The sequence below is a fragment of the Cricetulus griseus genome, chromosome 6 (assembly GCF_003668045.3).
Source record: "Cricetulus griseus strain 17A/GY chromosome 6, alternate assembly CriGri-PICRH-1.0, whole genome shotgun sequence".
In the NCBI taxonomy this organism is placed as follows: domain Eukaryota; kingdom Metazoa; phylum Chordata; class Mammalia; order Rodentia; family Cricetidae; genus Cricetulus; species Cricetulus griseus.
In genome coordinates, this window is record NC_048599.1 from 51,341,390 (window position 1) to 51,358,410 (window position 17,021).

General features: G+C 45.9%; 1 protein-coding gene across 1 annotated transcript in view; it reads right to left on the bottom strand.

The window, feature by feature from the left end:
• Positions 1-17,021, bottom strand: part of Snrnp200 (small nuclear ribonucleoprotein U5 subunit 200) — a 30,096-nt gene that overhangs the window by 983 nt on the left and 12,092 nt on the right. Inside the window, exons 15-43 of the mRNA XM_027421905.1 lie at positions 16,491-16,684; positions 16,189-16,312; positions 13,445-13,594; positions 12,954-13,064; positions 11,933-12,064; positions 11,584-11,772; positions 11,077-11,274; positions 10,310-10,462; positions 10,109-10,189; positions 9,698-9,781; positions 9,157-9,263; positions 8,722-8,840; positions 8,284-8,438; positions 8,005-8,194; positions 7,717-7,890; positions 6,536-6,696; positions 5,932-6,159; positions 5,440-5,631; positions 5,167-5,345; positions 4,863-5,014; positions 3,910-4,018; positions 2,971-3,079; positions 2,407-2,596; positions 2,151-2,315; positions 1,854-1,975; positions 1,464-1,607; positions 1,193-1,369; positions 748-908; positions 584-665 (exon numbers count right to left, since the gene is read on the bottom strand). Coding sequence (XP_027277706.1) covers positions 584-665; positions 748-908; positions 1,193-1,369; positions 1,464-1,607; positions 1,854-1,975; positions 2,151-2,315; positions 2,407-2,596; positions 2,971-3,079; positions 3,910-4,018; positions 4,863-5,014; positions 5,167-5,345; positions 5,440-5,631; positions 5,932-6,159; positions 6,536-6,696; positions 7,717-7,890; positions 8,005-8,194; positions 8,284-8,438; positions 8,722-8,840; positions 9,157-9,263; positions 9,698-9,781; positions 10,109-10,189; positions 10,310-10,462; positions 11,077-11,274; positions 11,584-11,772; positions 11,933-12,064; positions 12,954-13,064; positions 13,445-13,594; positions 16,189-16,312; positions 16,491-16,684 — 4,332 coding nt within the window. The remainder of the gene's footprint in view (positions 1-583; positions 666-747; positions 909-1,192; positions 1,370-1,463; positions 1,608-1,853; positions 1,976-2,150; positions 2,316-2,406; positions 2,597-2,970; positions 3,080-3,909; positions 4,019-4,862; positions 5,015-5,166; positions 5,346-5,439; positions 5,632-5,931; positions 6,160-6,535; positions 6,697-7,716; positions 7,891-8,004; positions 8,195-8,283; positions 8,439-8,721; positions 8,841-9,156; positions 9,264-9,697; positions 9,782-10,108; positions 10,190-10,309; positions 10,463-11,076; positions 11,275-11,583; positions 11,773-11,932; positions 12,065-12,953; positions 13,065-13,444; positions 13,595-16,188; positions 16,313-16,490; positions 16,685-17,021) is intronic.

Sequence of the window (17,021 nt, forward strand, 5' to 3'; positions counted from 1 at the left end):
TGTGCAAGGCAAGCTAGCTGAAAAAATCTTAATGTGGAGATGAACCTGCAACAGAGAGGGGCAAGCCTGTGGGGCCTCTTCTGACATCTCGTCTCTCTGGAGAAGCCCTCTCTGTTGGCCACAGTAAAACCAGTCTGCCCAATGGCACTTTCCTTAGAAACTTGAATAATTTGTCTACAGAAGTACATGAAGTTTATCTATCATCTGAACCCAACCTTCAATTCTCCCACAAAAAGGTGAAATTTGCTTTCTGTTGATTTAAAACATGCAACTAGAACCTGAGTGGACTAAAACTGAGGAAAGACCAAGTAGAAAAGTTCAGTGTCCTGAGCCATTTGTAGACAAATGTATCTCAAGAGTCAGAAAGAAACATTGCCTGATGTTTTTTTTTAACAATGGACAGTCATCTAAATTGTTTGAAAAAAAAGAAAAAGAACCCATGGTTCCGAGACTAATACTCAGCCTTATGAGTTCATTACCCCAGGCTACCATTCCTTGGTGGGAAATGTATCCTGTACCTAAGATCTAGCCAGTGAACAAGGCCTCAAATGGACTTAGGGCAAAGCCAGCTGCTAGAACATACCTGTGGGAAGAGTGGTGCAATAACAGGGCCTGTGACTTCCTCTTCTCGCTCCAGCTGCACTAGCACCACAACTGGCCCGCCACTGGTGAAAGCAAAACAACACATGAGTACTATATTTGTGGGCCGAGACCCCAGGGCAGGACTCCTGACACTTTTTGTCTCACCTGCGGATGCTGTCTTTATCCACTACTTCATAAGACAGTTCGATATTCGGGTAGCGGTTACAGAAGCGGGCTACATCTGCAATCTGGCTGTCAGTCAACTGAAGCAGTGCGTTCCGTTCTTCATCCTCCATCTCCATGATGTCAAAAACACTCTCCACTCCCTACAGTGGGTATGCAGAGGTCAGGGGAGCAGAGAACACATGCCACAAGCAAGTAACACTGGCTCTAAAGAGCTGCTCATTTTATATCCCACACTGCCAAGTCATCTAAAAACAGCTTTAGAAAGAATACAGACCACTTCTGGCCGCTCTCAGCATCTTGATTCAGATGGAACTCCTTCAAAGGAACCAGCTCCCCCTGCTAATACCTGCCTCCCACAATCTACCTGCAGATCAGGACTTGCTGTTCCTGGGTTCATCTCCCAGCACTCCAGGTCTTAGCTCACCTTATCTGTGCAACGTTTGATATGCTCTGAGGTGAAGTGTGGCAACTGCTTCAGATAAGAGTCCTTAGACCACATGGCTTGGGTGACCATCTGAGCCAGTTCCATGGCTGCCAGAGCAGGGCTGAGCCAACCATTGCTAGAGAGTACATCCACACAGGCCTGAATGAGTCGGATTGCCTGTATGGAGAGGGAGTATAAGAGCAGATGGGCTAGGAACCCAGACTTGTGAGGCCCCCATGGCCAGGGAACCTCCAAATGCCACCCACACTACCTTACTAAGGATCTCCTCTGTGTCTGACTGTAGTTCAGCACTCAGCTGCATACGGGACAGGTGAGCCTGCAGCAGCAGGTTGGTCTTCACATGTGGATCATTGAACTTGGGATTATTCAGCTTGTGGGGGACCTTCTGAGCCAACTAGAATGTGAAAGAAAAGAAAACAATGATAAACAGAAGACCCTACCTGAGACCTGTTTAGGCCAAACACACCATGTGGCCCAGCCACTCTAGAGGGAAGAAGGAGGGAGAACTAGAGCTAAGTGTGGAAGGATGAATGAGGTTGAGAGAGGTAAGAGAAATGTGTGGGGGTGACAGGAAGCCATGCACTTGGGCATATGGGCCAACTTTTACTCCTAAATGATCTTCTAAAGCCAATGCCCTCACCTGGCGCAGTAGGTTGTCTTCATGATGCCTGATTGGAATGTTCTCATACTCTGCCGCGTTGGAAATAATCTCAATAAGTCCTCGAACCTTGGTTTTAGCATTCAGAGACATGCTGAAGAGCTCTGAAAGAAAATGAGAGAATGTGATAAGAGCCAATGGTGGGAAAAAAGGAACAGAGGAACAAGAATCAACTGCCTGGGCTGCACTGCTTTCTTGCAGTATCATCTCTTTGGCAAATACTGGCTATCACATCTCATCCCAACAGACTCCAGAAGCCCATGCGGCACTAGTCCTCACCAATGGTGGTGTAGTTTATGTAATAGTAGGCAGCAATCATGCCCAGATTCAGAGGCGCCACATCCATCTCATCCTCAATGCTGATGCACTTGGACTGCTCCAGGTCACTAAGGGTCTGTTCCACCAGCTCTGACAAGTGGTCAGACAAATGACGATGGGATATGCCTGTGGAGATGTAAGAGGGAGTCTCAGGATACTGCCTAGCAAGGGCTTGAAAACCTCCAGGGGCAGTCAGTGTGCTCTTCAGTTCACTGACCCTGAAGGTTGTAGTAATTGGGGTTCTGTGTCATCCGGCGATACAGAAAGGTCCAGGTGAGGTAGTCCACAGCATCCTGCTTGTTCTCAATGGTCTTGGTGACAATCTCAGCATTGAAGTGGTCATGCATACAGTGGTCCAAATGAGACTCTACCGGCAATGGCTCATATAAAAACTTTTTGAAAAAATCCTGTGGATTGGGGAGGGGAGGCATTAAAAAAGAATCAGTGACCACATGGTAATAAAGGGTCAAGAGCAATCCAACAGGGAATGGCCTCTGTGTGAAATATAGACAGCCAAATAAAGAAAGCATTAGAAAACAGTATCATATAATACAAAGCAGGAATAGATATGCCAAGCCACAGACAGAGCAGTAAGCAGTTCATGGCGAAGAACAACTAATGAGTGGGAAGACATGGAATCAGCAGCAAAGACAAGGAACAAAATTCTGTGTGGCTCTAGCTTATTACAAAAGCAACTAGCAGAAAGGATGAAAAGTGCATTAAAGACATTAAAAAAAAATTCAAGAATCTGTTCCAAGGCTCAAAGTTTCCTGTAACTGACCTTTTTAGAGCCTTGACACATGATGACACAGCGCCCCTCATCATCCTGCAGGGGACGGTTGGCATGACCCACCATCTGAAGCACGTCATAGATAGGGTAGTCCACATAGCTGGTGGCACAAGAGAGAAATGAGGAAACATGTCAGGAGGCCTGCCTGCTTTCAGTCACGGACGTTTGATGCAGAGGTAATAAGACAAGGTCAAACTACAGCAAAACTAGGCATGAACCTGTGTGCTTAGTGACTCACTTCACTTGGTTACCTGCACATCATTTTAGTTTCTAAGTCGAAGAGTCATGAATGTGTTACTCAATGAACTTGAACCAAAGCCAAAATACCCAAGTCCAGAAGCAAAATAATGTCCCATTAAAGGACCAAACTTAAAGTCAAGCTTAAGGGCTTTGTGTTTCACAGATTAAAAAGTAATCTAGCTGGGCAGTGGTGGCGCACACCTTTAATCCCAGCACTCATGAGGCAGAGTCAGGTGGATCTCTGTGAATTCGAGGCCAGCCTGGTCTACAGAGTTAGTTCCAGGACAGGCTCCAAAGCTACACAGAGAAACCCTGACTCGAAAAACCAAAACAAAAGTAATCTAAAACCCAAAGCAAGAACCAGATTCAGAAATTTTAAACTCACAAAACTAATCTTAAAATTATCTGCATTTTGGAAAAAGAATAAATTATTCAGGCTCTAAGAAACACCGAACCCTGTGCTTCTTGTCACAACAAAATAGGTAACAACACGCCCCTTTCCTCCTGTCTCCAAATTGCTGAGACAGAGGTACAATGACCAGAAAGCAAATGTAAATCTATCTCCTGAGACCAAAAAATGAACACTGATCTATGGGACTCTTGCCTATGTTTGGTTCCCTATATTGTATTTATAGATTTAGACTCATTTTAGGAGGGAGATTTGTTCATGTCCACAGCAACTATACTCACGCATGGATCTTGCCATTGTAGTACTGAGTATCCATGATGATCACTAGATGAGCAGCAACATTCATACCCCAGCAGAGACTTCGAGAAGCCACCACCACCTGGATAGCCCCTGAGCAGAGGAAAGGAGAGGAAGACTGAGGCCAGGGCTCCCAGAAACTATCTGCTTCACTGGCAGGCGGCAGCCAACCTTGTGCTACATCTGAAAGCTCAGCATGAGGCTTTCTGGGAACAGGGTCTGACACTCCGCTCAGCATGAGGCTTTCTGGGAACAGGGTCTGACACTAACGGAGTGCCAAGGGCAGCACCACACTACAGTGCCTTTTGGTCTGAGACTAACCTAGAAGAAACAAAGCAATTCTAGAGAACTCAAACCCAGGGAAAGAAAGACCTGCACTGCCTAGTGGACCAGCCCTCTGATGGTGAAAGCCAACACCAACCCAACCACGGCTAGTTCAGCCCGTGGCTAAAAATCAAACATACTCGGAGCGTACCTAAACCAGGCAGACTCAAAGAGTGATCAACTGGTGGGATCAGCCACACCAAGGCTCTGCCACAATGTGCCAGAATAGTAAACAATGAATAAAATGCCACAGGTCAATAAAGGATAGCTAGCAAGAGGCACCAACCAGAGGAGGATCACAAATCCATAGCCATCTCTTAAGTTCTAACCCCACCAGTCTGGTCTCAACACAGAACCAAGGTCTAGTGGCATGGCCCAGAATCCCAGAAAACCAGGATATGAAATGGGACCAGCTTACGTGCCTACCCATTTTCTAATAGAGCAGAGAGGACTATCTGTCTCAACCACATCATAAGTGTTTAAGAGGGATCTTAATGGGATAAGACAGCTAGTATTATGAAAATGAGTACTACCCAATAGAAAAATGTCATCCACATCCTCAAGTTTAGTACATACAATTGTGATAGTTTTGGATGTCATGAGGTTTTCTTACCTGAGCTGAAGAGCTGCTCTACCAGGCGCCTCTCCATGGGGCTCAGTCCTTCATGTAAGTAGCCCACCCCATTTAACAGTGTTTCCTTGAGCGTGCTGTCACTTAGCTTCTCCAAGTAAGGGATCAGATCTTTTTCAGTACAGTGCAAGAACCTGGGCAGAACAACAACAAGCATACGTCAGAGGCATTTCAATCTACGGACCCTGCCCTTATTCCCTGCCTTGCCCAGGACACACAGCAGGGGGCGACTTCACTTAACAATTCTCATGCACCCACCCACCCCAGAAATTAGACCATACCCCACCTCTGCCGTTGGATGTCTGCTGCACAGGTAGTGAGAATGTCTATTGCAGTGAGGCGGGTCTGCTTCCGAGATGGGACAAAAACGATGACAGGCTTCTTGGGTGAGTGTTTGGTGATAGCATGGTACACGGGCTTGGCCATAGACAGCAGGCGAGTCTGTGTATGGCTGATGTTGAAGCCCTGGAAACAAAGGCAGAAGAAAAGACACTGAGGTCACTAGACCTGAGTGACTAGGGATCGCTGAGGTCATGGAGGAATGGAGACAGGGTCCTACCTGGATATGCAGTTCCAACGGTACGGGGCGCACATTAGGGTGGAAGTTGAAGGTGGAGGTGGCACTGCAGCCTAGCCAGTGAGCCACATCCTTGGCGTTGGAGAGTGATGAGCTAAGTGCCACAATGCGAATGGGCCGCTCGATCTGGGAGGAGATGTATCGCATCCGGGAACAGATCACTTCCAACACAGGCTGGGAAAAAGGGAAGGAGTCATTGCAGGCCCAGGCTCCCATCTTCTGCCTGAGCGTCCCTTTGTGAACCACCTGACAGTCCCAATTATGGGCTCTCCTATCTGTCATTCCCCTGCCCCAAGAGACAACCTTCACTAAGCAACACTTTAAGAGTTCTATCAAAAAAAAAAAAAAAAAATCTCAGGTCACCCTTTTGGAACAAAGCACTAGGCAGAAATCTTTGTGAAGACCCTAGCCCCTGGCCCAATGTAAAGTCACCGTGTGGGTCCCAGTCCTGCTCTATGCCGCAGTCAAGCATACCCCATTCTCGCCCCCAATCAGGTGGACCTCATCCACCACAAAGAGGTTAATGTTCTGGACATTCTTGCGCTGCTTCCACCTCCGGGAAAGGATGTCCCACTTCTCGGGGGTGCTGATGATGATGTTTCCTTTGCCCAGAAGCTTCAGGTCTGTGCTCGTCTCCCCCGTCAGCAGCACCACCTTCTTGTTGAGCCGGTCTTGAAACTTCTCATACCAGTCCATGTACACCTAGCAGGCAGGGGAGGGGAGGGAAGGGGAGACGAGACATAAGATCAGCAGGTCATACACACATCTCTCACTTGCTAGGAGGAAAACTGAGAAGCCAGATACCTTATACTACTTTTTTTGTTTTGAGATGGAGGCTGACCTCAAACTTATGGGTTCAAGTGAACCTCCTGCCTCAGCCTCCTAAGCAGCTGGGGTGACAATCATGTACCACCACACTCTATTCATGATACTATACAGTTTACACCAGCTCTTCAATTGACAAGGAAGCTTTTCTTTAAGAAATTATATGCAGTTGTCAGAAATGAGAAAACCTTCATCTGGAATCAGAGCTGAAATGGTTTCTGGGAAATTCACAGTCCCACAATACATTACACACCTGCTCTGCCAGAGCCTCCATGGGAGTAATGTAGACACAGCGTCCCTCAGAATTCTGCAGCAGCATCCGGAGGATGGCAAACTCTGCACAGATGGTCTTCCCGCTACCCGTGGGGGCCCCCACAAATACGTTATCATCACTGTTGTACACGGTGTTAAAAACTGGAAACCAAAAGGTGCAGAGTGAACACTGGGGCGGGGGGGGGGGGGGGGGGAGGGATTAAACAGATCATTTGTCAAGATTATGAACACCATGAGACACAAAGTCAATCAGCTGCAGTACAAAGAGAAGCCTGGCACAGCTGGCTGTGTCTCACCATACTTTCTCCTGCAAATCAGGGAAGGAAAAAGTCCAAGATAAGATTCAGATCCCCTGAGATTTATGGGAAGAAAAATCAAGCAAAAAAAAAAAAAAAAAAAAAGACAGGACACCTTTCTCCGCTCTATCAGCAGTCCCCTACATTCTCTAGAAATACTCAAATACAGAGGGTGAGCCCAGGCCCTGGGATCAAGACTGGGCTAAAATCCAAAGCTCAACTATTTACTAGTTGGTTTCATTGGGGCTCCTTCCTATGCCTTGGTTCCCTCATCATGAAATGCAAAATTAACTGAAAAGTAACAAAGGATTGGTGGAAGAGGAGAGAAAACACTAGTCCTGCACTCAGCCTAGTACTTAGAATACAGCGCCTGCTCTGTGAACACAGACATAATTTTATTTTAATGATGAAGTGAGGTCTCAATCAATGCCACACTCGGGAGCAGGAGTTGACAACATACCATGGAAAGACCTTACTCTCCTGACCCTCCTAGGGAGATATGCAGAGCAGCAAAGCAAATTAACAGTGAACAAGAACTTCTAGGAAGAAAAACTTTCTGGCAGGCCACAGCTGGCTGCTAAGCTCCAGACCCACTAAGTGCCCGGTTCTGTGACAGGTACACAACAACACACTTAACATAAGGTAACCTTAAAAGGCATGCACAGTCTGGGCGGTGATGGCACATGCCTTTAATCCCAGTACTCGGAAGGCAGAGGCAGGGGGATCTCTGTGAGTTAGAAGCCAGCCTGGTCTACAGAGTGAGTTCTAGGACAGTCAGGGCTGTTATATAAAGAAACTCTGTCTTGCGGGGAGGTGAGATAAAAAGCATGCATGGAAACCAAATATCTAAAACTCAAATACCTACCTTGAGTCTGGATAGGATTGAAGAAAGGAAATTTATCTTGGTAAAGGCTCTCAAAAGCACTGTTTCTTAGAGCGGATACGGGCAATGGCTGCAGGTCCAACAGTTCAGTTGGAGGTGGGTACTTCTCTGGTAGGATCAGGTGCCGGAAAGAGACAGGCAGCTGGGTCTCACAAGCTGTCAGGAAAGAAATGGAAAGCTAGGAAGCAACTTCCAGCAGACCTCCACAGCCCCACCCATGAACACTAGAAACCTTGGGTTATGTCTGTATCACTCTCTCAAGACACTCACAGAGCCAGCGGTCAGAAACCACTCGGATGAAGTACTGAGGGGGCAGTGGTTCAAAGACTGGGACGAAGAATGTGATGAGGTGCTCATCCTGGGCATACTTGGCCTTCAGTAGGAAATATTCATGGTGCAGAATCACTTCACTGTCCACATCCTCCACCAGAATCCAAAATGCCTCCGACGAACCATGGACCTGCCAACACAAGCACCAGAGAAATAAGAATGGGCCAATGAAGGAACTCAGCAACTCCAACTCCACCCCTCTAACCAACAAAGCCTTGCCTTTTCATCCCACTGGAAATCTGGTGTGATCGTCAGTTCCACTTTCAGGGTGGAGCGTGTGATAGGCTGCAGGTGCACTGACAACTCCAACTTGGGGAAGAGATGCACATACTTGTGGATGGTCTTCCCCATCTTCGGCATTCGTATAAGCTCACCTATGAGAAAAGCATCGGGGCTGCTGTCTGGCCAGCCTAGCAAATCTGCAAACAGGGCCCAAGGGCTACTGTGCAAAAGGAGTGGATTCCACACCAGAGGACAGGTACCCTACTTTAGCCTCGGTGCAGTACTACTAATGGTTCAAAGTCAGGAGTCTCTAAGAGTGAACCTGTACAATAGTAGGATATAAGCATAGGGTGCCCAAGGCCCTAGGACCTGGGGAGCAGGAGGCAGGCAGAGAAAGATGCCTGGGTTGTAAGACCGGACAAGAACTTCACACACCTATCTCATTATGATTCAAGTCATACAGCCGCTCAAAGGGGAAGTTTTTCTTCTCGATCTTCTTCACTACTTCCTCAGGAAGTTTACGGAACTGGCGAAGAGGACACATAGACTGCCACCTATCCAGAAAGGAGACACAGCTAGTTCATTCCTGCTGTAGGGTTGTGAACAAACTGCCTTCATCACAGCTTCCAACACTTTAGAATAGCCACACAGACACTACCGTTAAAGAAAGATATCTGAAACTGCCAGCAGAAAGAGCAGACAGCCAATACTGGCTGTTGCTCCCCAACTTCCCCAGCCCTATATGTTAGAGGGCCCTTCCACTTCCCAGCTTTCACCCAGGTTCATGCCACATCAGCCACCAGGACCATACATCAAATGCACTAGGGTCCCAATTCACAGTGAACAGCCTCTAGCTCACCACGCCCTTACATGCGTTTGTCAATCATCTTGCAGAGATTCAGGGTCTTATCTGTAAGCTGTGCCCAACCTCGGTTCAGGACAATTTCGAAGATTGCACGCATCAACCGGCCAGCCGACTGGGGAAAGACAAGTATCCCATTGTAAAACCTGTGTGGCCTGCCTACCACAGCTTGATAATCTCAAGATCTGATGCAATTCCTCATGCCAACAAAAGTTTCTGTCTCCTACCCTTTCAGGTTAAGATAGAGTAATTAATAAAATATTTTGTCATTTTTTTATTAACACCACAGCTACAAATGGGAAGTCGTTTCTTTTGGAGAAGGTGACATGCCCAGTGGATCTCTCTCCACAAGCACCTTCAGAGCTTCTTAGTAGTTTGTAAGGCCTGCCCTTCCCACAGGCTCAAAATCAGCACAGCAAAGTGAGGTGGCAGCAAGAAGCTGGCCTGCTGGAACAGCAGTGTCAGGCCTCCTTTCTTCTAGGCACACAGCACAGAAGGCACCGGAACTGTCTGAACTCTGCTCACCACTCAGTGCAACTCTGTCCTCACCTGTGTCACATACACCATGTCAGCCATCAGTGCAAAGCCCTCCAGTTTCAGCTGTGAGATGAAGGCTTGGAGAAGCACGTTGATCTGCAAAGAAGCAAGGACAGCTAGCAAAGGCAAATCATGGGACAATTCAAGACACTGTTTACATTTCTGCTCTAGTACATGTGCCAAACAGGATCATCCAGAGTTCTTGATTTACATGTTAAATAATTATTATTCCACGTAAAGCATATGTGAGAAGGTAGCAGAGTAGGAAAATTGGGGAGTGGGGGCATGGCCAGTGGTACAGCACAGGACAGATCAATCCCTAACACCCTCCAAAGAGCAAAAGAATTACAACATATGAAATCAAGTTCAAAGTCCATCTTGTGGAAACTGAGTGTTCGTGTTTGAAAGTGAAGACGTGCTCACCTTAGCACTGGGTTCTTCAATGCTCTCCTTTACAGGGATGGGCACCCTCTCCAGCAACTTCTGCAGCTCCAGCTTCTCCTCCTGCCACAAGAAAAGACAGGTTATATATAGAAAACCCACAGGGCAAGAGACAAGGAAAGAAGTCATTCAGAAGCCCAGCAGGGAGTCCCAATTCCTGTCCTGGCATGCTCATAGGCTCACCTCTCTCACAGTGATGTTCTTGAACTCTGAGGACAAGGAGAACACTCGGAAAAGTTCAATCTCGCTCAGAGTGGGCTTCAGGAGCTGGTTGTAGGTCTGCACAGTATCATTGGTGATGTAGTAGTGACTAGCTATCCGGCCAAGTTCTGTTACCTAGAAAGAAGGCAGACTCAGTACAAGGCTGATCAGTGATCACCCATAACATCTAGCAACAAGTGGCTGTCTTAAGACTACAAGCAGATGAACTCCGTGTGGTACAATTGCCTGCCTAAAACAAGCAACACGGACACAAAAAGAAAGATGATAAAACAAAGTGACCCATGGAAAACTGATGCACATGTAAATCAAACAGCCAAATGACCTACCTCAGCTCAAACTTAGAGATCTATCTACCACTTTTAAAATCCAGGGCCTGGAGAGATGCTTTAGTGAGGGACAGTTGCTCTTCCAGAAGAACTATGGTTCAATTTCCAACACCCACATGGTGGCTCACAACCATCGCCAGTCCAGGGCAGCCAATGCCCTCTTCTGGCCTCTGTACGGACCAGCCACACCTGAGGTACACAGACCAACATGCAGGCAAAACACTCTACACATAAGTAAATAATAAAAATTTAAGAGTAAGTAGAAATTTGGAAGTCAAGTTCATAGCTCAAAGAGCACAGTCTAATTCCCAATCTCTACAACAGGTAATCAGACAGGCAATACACAGATCAAGGGACCTAAACTTTTGCTAAAACATTCTCAAAAAACCACATGCTAATCACCTGAAAGTTGCCTGTCTTCTTGTCATACTTGACCAGATTGTTCTTGTCCAGCATCAAGGCAGCAGTGTGTACAAGATCTAGTCGGCGCTGGTCCAGCAAGGGATCTCCCTTGAGGTCATCATGAGAGATGCCATAGAGGGTTGGGGACCGGAGCATTCGGATGTACAGGTAGGCGTAGCCCAGCCAGTTCACTGCATCCTGCAAGACAGCTCACGGTGTTTAGCATGAAGAGCTGCTAATGTCCAAAAAGAAGCCTCACAGATCGCTTGGACATTAATTCTCAAGCACAAGGACACACATTACAGTGTCTACTGGATGTTTTCAGTATTTGAATTTAAAAAGCCTTTCGAGTATCTTAAACATAAAAAGAACTATCTGCCCTAAACTCAAGAAGCTTACCCTGCATGCAGAGCCTGAGACACTGCTGCTGACCCTAAACATCCACCACTCCAAGTCTCTTGAGGCACTGAGGGAAAAGTGTAAAGCCAAGGACAAAGCCTGCCCTACCTTTGCGTTCTGGACGTTCCCCAGCACAATTTCCGCATTGAGCATGTCAGGCAGCTTTGATACCATTTGGCTCTCAATAGGAAGTTGCTGGTTGAGGAGGGACAGGTAGTACTGTAGCTCTCCATGAGATGTGATGAGTATACCTTCACCCTTGGTGTCATACTGAGGTCGTCCAGCACGACCCAGCATCTAAGTCAGAAGAGATAAAAAAAAAAAAAATGCCATAGCGGAGCTTTTGACAAGAGTCTACACACTTTAGAATTGGCCTTGATTTGCCATCTTTCCAACTTCCTTGCGCTCCAGGCACAGGATGCTCCTCCCATTAGGAATCACCTCAGAGGCTCTATACCTGCAGGATATCCAGCGCTCCCAGCTCTGTCCAACGCCCCTTCTCTGGACTGTACACCTGGGTGCCTTTGATGATGACTGTATGTGCAGGAAGATTTACACCCCAAGCCAGAGTTGCTGTGGAAACTAAAACCTGAAGAGGCAAAGGAGGGCAATGAAGAAAACATACACCACTGCAGCAGGGTTACATTCCTGGCTTCTCTGGCTTCTGAACTTAACTGGAGGTAAGAGTGGATGTGTGTCTCAGTGTTCTAGGTGACACTGAAGCAAGAGTTGCTCCAGTCCCTTACATATTTAAGAATTAGGGCTGGAGAGATGGCTCAGAGGTTAAGAACACCGACTGCTCTTCCAGAGATCCTGAGTTCAATTCCCAGCAACCACATGGTGGCTCACAACCATCCCTTATGAGATCTGGTGCCCTCTTCTGGTGTGCAGATATACATGGAAGCAGAATGTTATAACATAATTAATAAATAAATTAAAAAATTAATACACCAAGGTTCCAGAAACACTTAAAGATCAGAAGCTTAGACTTGTATTAATCAACTTCATTACAAGACACAGGAAGTCCACCATCCCGGAAGAGGGAAAGAATGTGGTCCTGACCCTGTGAATTATAGTGTAGAGTGCTATGAAGTATCCATGTTCCCTCATGCAGTGTATGAAGTGTTGGGAGAGACAACATGAATCCCACAACCTTCTAGCCTGGGCTAGTTATTCCACATATCAAGTCTGGGCATGTACTACTGTTACAGAGGAATGGGATTCAGGTCCCAAAACCCACACCTGCTCACAATATGTAACTCCAATTCCAGGGATCTACTGCCCTCTTCTGGCCTCTGAGAGTATGTACCACATGCATGCAGGTGGTACACATGAATTCATGCAAGCTTCATACACAGAGACATAAAAGTACATCATTTTATATAAAGTCTGAGGATCCCACTATGAGCAGAGCTACTGACATTTTAGATGCTCTAAAGTCTACATCAGCTGCTCTTTCAAGTTTTGCCCCTCCTCACCTGAATATGTTTGTCAGCAAAAAGATCCTCTACAAGTGTTCGGTCAACTCTGGTCATGCCTGCATGATGAATAGCAAAGCCGTAAGGCAAAAGATCCTTCAGCTCCAAGTTCTGTGAACCGAAAAAGACCACAAGGTGAGGCCAGCCTCCCTGTGGGACTCCTCCAGGACCAAAGGAAACCTTTCCACAGGAGCCCCCCAAACCACATATAGTCACTTTTTACAAAATGTATATACTTATGTTTTTATGAATGACTGTGTGTGGAGGTCAGAGAACAACCTGTGGGAGTCAGTTCTCTGCCTCCACTATGTGAGTCCTTGAGATTGAACTCAGGCCATCAGGCTTGCAACCTTTATCTACTGAGTCATCTCCCTAGCCCCCAATTACTTTTAACCTTTATGTACTCAGTGCATACAGTCCCAAAGTAATCTATCCAGCAATATGAATCTGTCACGGGGCACAAGCCCGAGAAGCAGGTGGCCCCTCCGTACCTTGCACTGTTCTGCTTCTGTACGAAGGACTTCAGTGGAGGCAGAACCCTCTCGAAGAAACAGACCCAAGGTGTCCTTTTCCAGGCACATGTCACGGATTGCCCTGGCAGTCTTCCCAGTTTCTTTCCGAGAGTGGACAAACACCAGCACCTAAGGAGAATCAGGCTGTAGCTGAAGGATGTACCTTCAGCAGCTACTCTCATAGCACCAGGGAACAAGCTACAGGAAGCAGAGGCTGCTTCACTACAACCAGAAGCCATGATTTAGAAAGAGTCGATGGCAAAAACACATGCTGGTTGGGGAAAAAAAAAAGCCTAACAGGGCTGATGGTACCCAAAGGGAAGCTGGGCATGGTGACTCCATCTATAATTCCTGCACTGAGGTTGTGACTAAGTTCCAGGCTAGTCTCACTACTCAGAGAGTTCAAGCCTAGCCCAGGATACATAGCAAAATCATGTGTCAAAGAGCAAAACAGGGGGACTGGAGAGATGGCTCAGTGGTTAAGAGCACTGCCTGCTCTTCCAAAGGTCCTGTAAGCAACCACATAGTGGCTCATGACCATCTGTAATGAGATTTGGTGCCCTCTTCTGGCCTGCAGGCATACATGCAGGCTGAACACTCTACACAAAATAATAAATAATAAATTTTTTTAAAAAAAGAACAAAACGGGCTGGGCGTTGGTGGCACATGCCTTTAATCCCAGCACTCCGAAGGCAGAGGCAGGTGGATCTCTGTGAGTTCGAGGCCAGCATGGTCTCCAGAGCGAGTGCCAGGATAGGCTCCAAAGCTACACAGAGAAACCCTGTCTCGAAAAACCAAAAAAAAAAAAAAAAAAAAAAAGAAAGAAAGAAAGAAAGAAAAAAAGAACAAAACAGAACAACTCAAGAGGAAGGAAGGAATCTACTAAGGGCAGTGACACAGTCTTACAGATGAGAAACTAAACTAATCCCAGAATTCTACCTTGAATGGCAAATTTAAATATACTATGTATGAAGATTCAGAGACTTCAACTAAGAATATGTTCAGAGCCCTAAGAAATCTAAGCCAAATAAAGATGTGTTTGCAAGATAACAGTAAAACTACAGGGCTGGAGAGATTCAGCAGTTAAGAGCACTGGCTGCTCTTCCAGAGGACCCAGGCGCAGTTTCCAGCTCACAACTGTCTGTAACTCCAGTCCCAGGGGATCTGGCATCCTCACACAGACTTACATGCAGGCAAAACACCAATGCACATAAAATAAAAATAAGAAAAAAAAGGTTTAAAAAGGATAATAGCAAAACTATTACATTATTTATAGAATGATTTAGGAAATAAGTTTGAAACTAGTTTCATGTTATAAGATAAATAGTCCTCCTAAGATCTAGGGTCCTGAAGTCTTGTCATATAAATTCCCCTGCTTCTTATCAGAAAAAGAAACTCATAACCTCTTACTTCTTGCCACATTAAACATTGCCAACCTCTGTTCAACTTCCAAATAAAATGTGCTTTCATTAGATAGGGTTTCACTATGTATCCCTGGCCAAACTGAAACTATGCAAAGCACTCTGGTGTTGAACTCAAAGACCCAGTATTAAAGTCATGCACCATAGCTTGTTTGCTTTAATTATTTATTTATTTTGTGTGGGGGACATGCATGCACGCCACAGCACACCTGTAGAGGTCAGTGGAGTTACCTTCCGCCAGGTGGGTTCTGGGAATCAAACTCAAGTCACCAGTCTTAGGGGCAAGCACTGTCACCTGCAGAGCCATCTCACTGGCTTGCTTTCACTAGATTTTAATTTGCAGGTTTGTTTTTGCTATCTTATAGACAGATTTTTCTAGTTTCACCAACTTGGGAAGAGGAGATATTAATTATAAAACTATCATTAATGACTACAGTATTATTCAGATTGTATTTCATCTAGGATACATTAATAGTTCTTTTCAGGAAGTGATCCATTCCTTCTAAGTTACCCATTTACTTACTTATTAATCTTTATTTTATATGTATAAATACTATGTATGTATGTATGTATGTATGTATGTATGTGTGCCATGTATGTATCTGATGTCCACAGAGGCCAGAAGAGGGAGTCAGATCCCCTGGAACTGGAGTTTACAGACTGCTCTGAGCCTCCATGTGGGTGCTAAGAACTGAACCTGAGTCCTTTGCAAAAGCAGCCATTGCTCTTTATTCCATCTCCTATTTATGCAGTGACAGAAACTGAACCCAGGGTTCACACATGCTATGTCTATGCTCTACCACTGGGCTACACCCCCAGTTCCTAATCATTCCTTTGTTCTCTGGGTTGTTGGTGGAGGTGGTGGTGGTTTGTTTTTGTTTTGGATTGGGGGGGGAGGTGTCACTGTATAGCTCAAGCTATACAGTTGGCTTGAGGTCTTCCTGCCCCAGCCTCCTAGGTACTAGGTACTACAGGCATGTATCAACTCTCCTAACTCCTAACCACATTTTTAAGGCAAGAGTTTTTGTTTTTGTTTTCTTGGTTTTTCGAGACAGGCTTTTCTGTGTAAGAGTCCTGGCTGTCTTGGAACTCTCTCTGTAGACCAGGCCTCAAACTCACAAAGATCCAACTGCCTCTGCCTCCCAAGTGCTCGGATTAAAGGTATGTGCCACCACCACACAGCTTTAAGGCAAGTTTTGTAGTAATAATTAATGTCGTTTATGATCACTGGTGATTCTTGCTATTATCTTGTCAATTTTGCTTATGTCAAAAACAGAAAACGTTCAAGAACCATCAACAGACCTGATTTTTTCCAGCATGTTCCATGATTTTCTCATAGACTATTTCATTCATGATCTGGAAACGCTTGATAGCCTTCTTCTCTGTGATGCCCACATATGTCTGTTCCAGAGGCACTGGGCGGAAGCTAGAAGTTCAACAGTTATACAAATGAGATTTCCAGCAGAGAATACTGTGGGTAAAAAAGTAGCTTTCCACTGACCCAGAAGCAATAATGATTTTTAAATACACACAGGACCCCTAAAAGTCATTTAGTGTGTCCCTTAGAGAAGGGACAGGAAGTCTGCCTTAGTAACACGTTATACCTGTTGTCAAAGTAGAAGAGGCCCTTGGCAGGGTCAACACGCAGAAAGGTGGCCACATCTTCATAGTTGGGGAGGGTAGCACTGAGACCAATGAGTCGGACATCTTCTTGGGTCATCTCAATGTTTCGGATGGCCCTGGCCACCAAAGCTTCTAAGACAGGACCTCTGTCATCATGTAGAAGATGGATCTCATCCTAAAGGAAACCAAAGACAGCAAACCAGAAATATAGCCTCCTCCCCTGAGACAGTCTGCTGTAGAAGTATATAGCCTAAGACACCTAATGAAGACAAAAAAAGGAGCCTCAAGTCAGAGTCCTAAAGAACAAAGACAGCTTCAGTGTAGGCTTACGAGTGAGTCCTCCACTTTACCATAAATCTTACAAATATATGATGGTTCTGCCCAGGTTGTATCAAACAGGCCTTCACTTTGGGGCAGGTCTCTTCATCAAGAACAAAAACTACAAGGCTTCACTTACAATAAGGTCACACTGCCAACAGCAGTGCTTCTCAGACAGAGTAAGCACTGGAAGA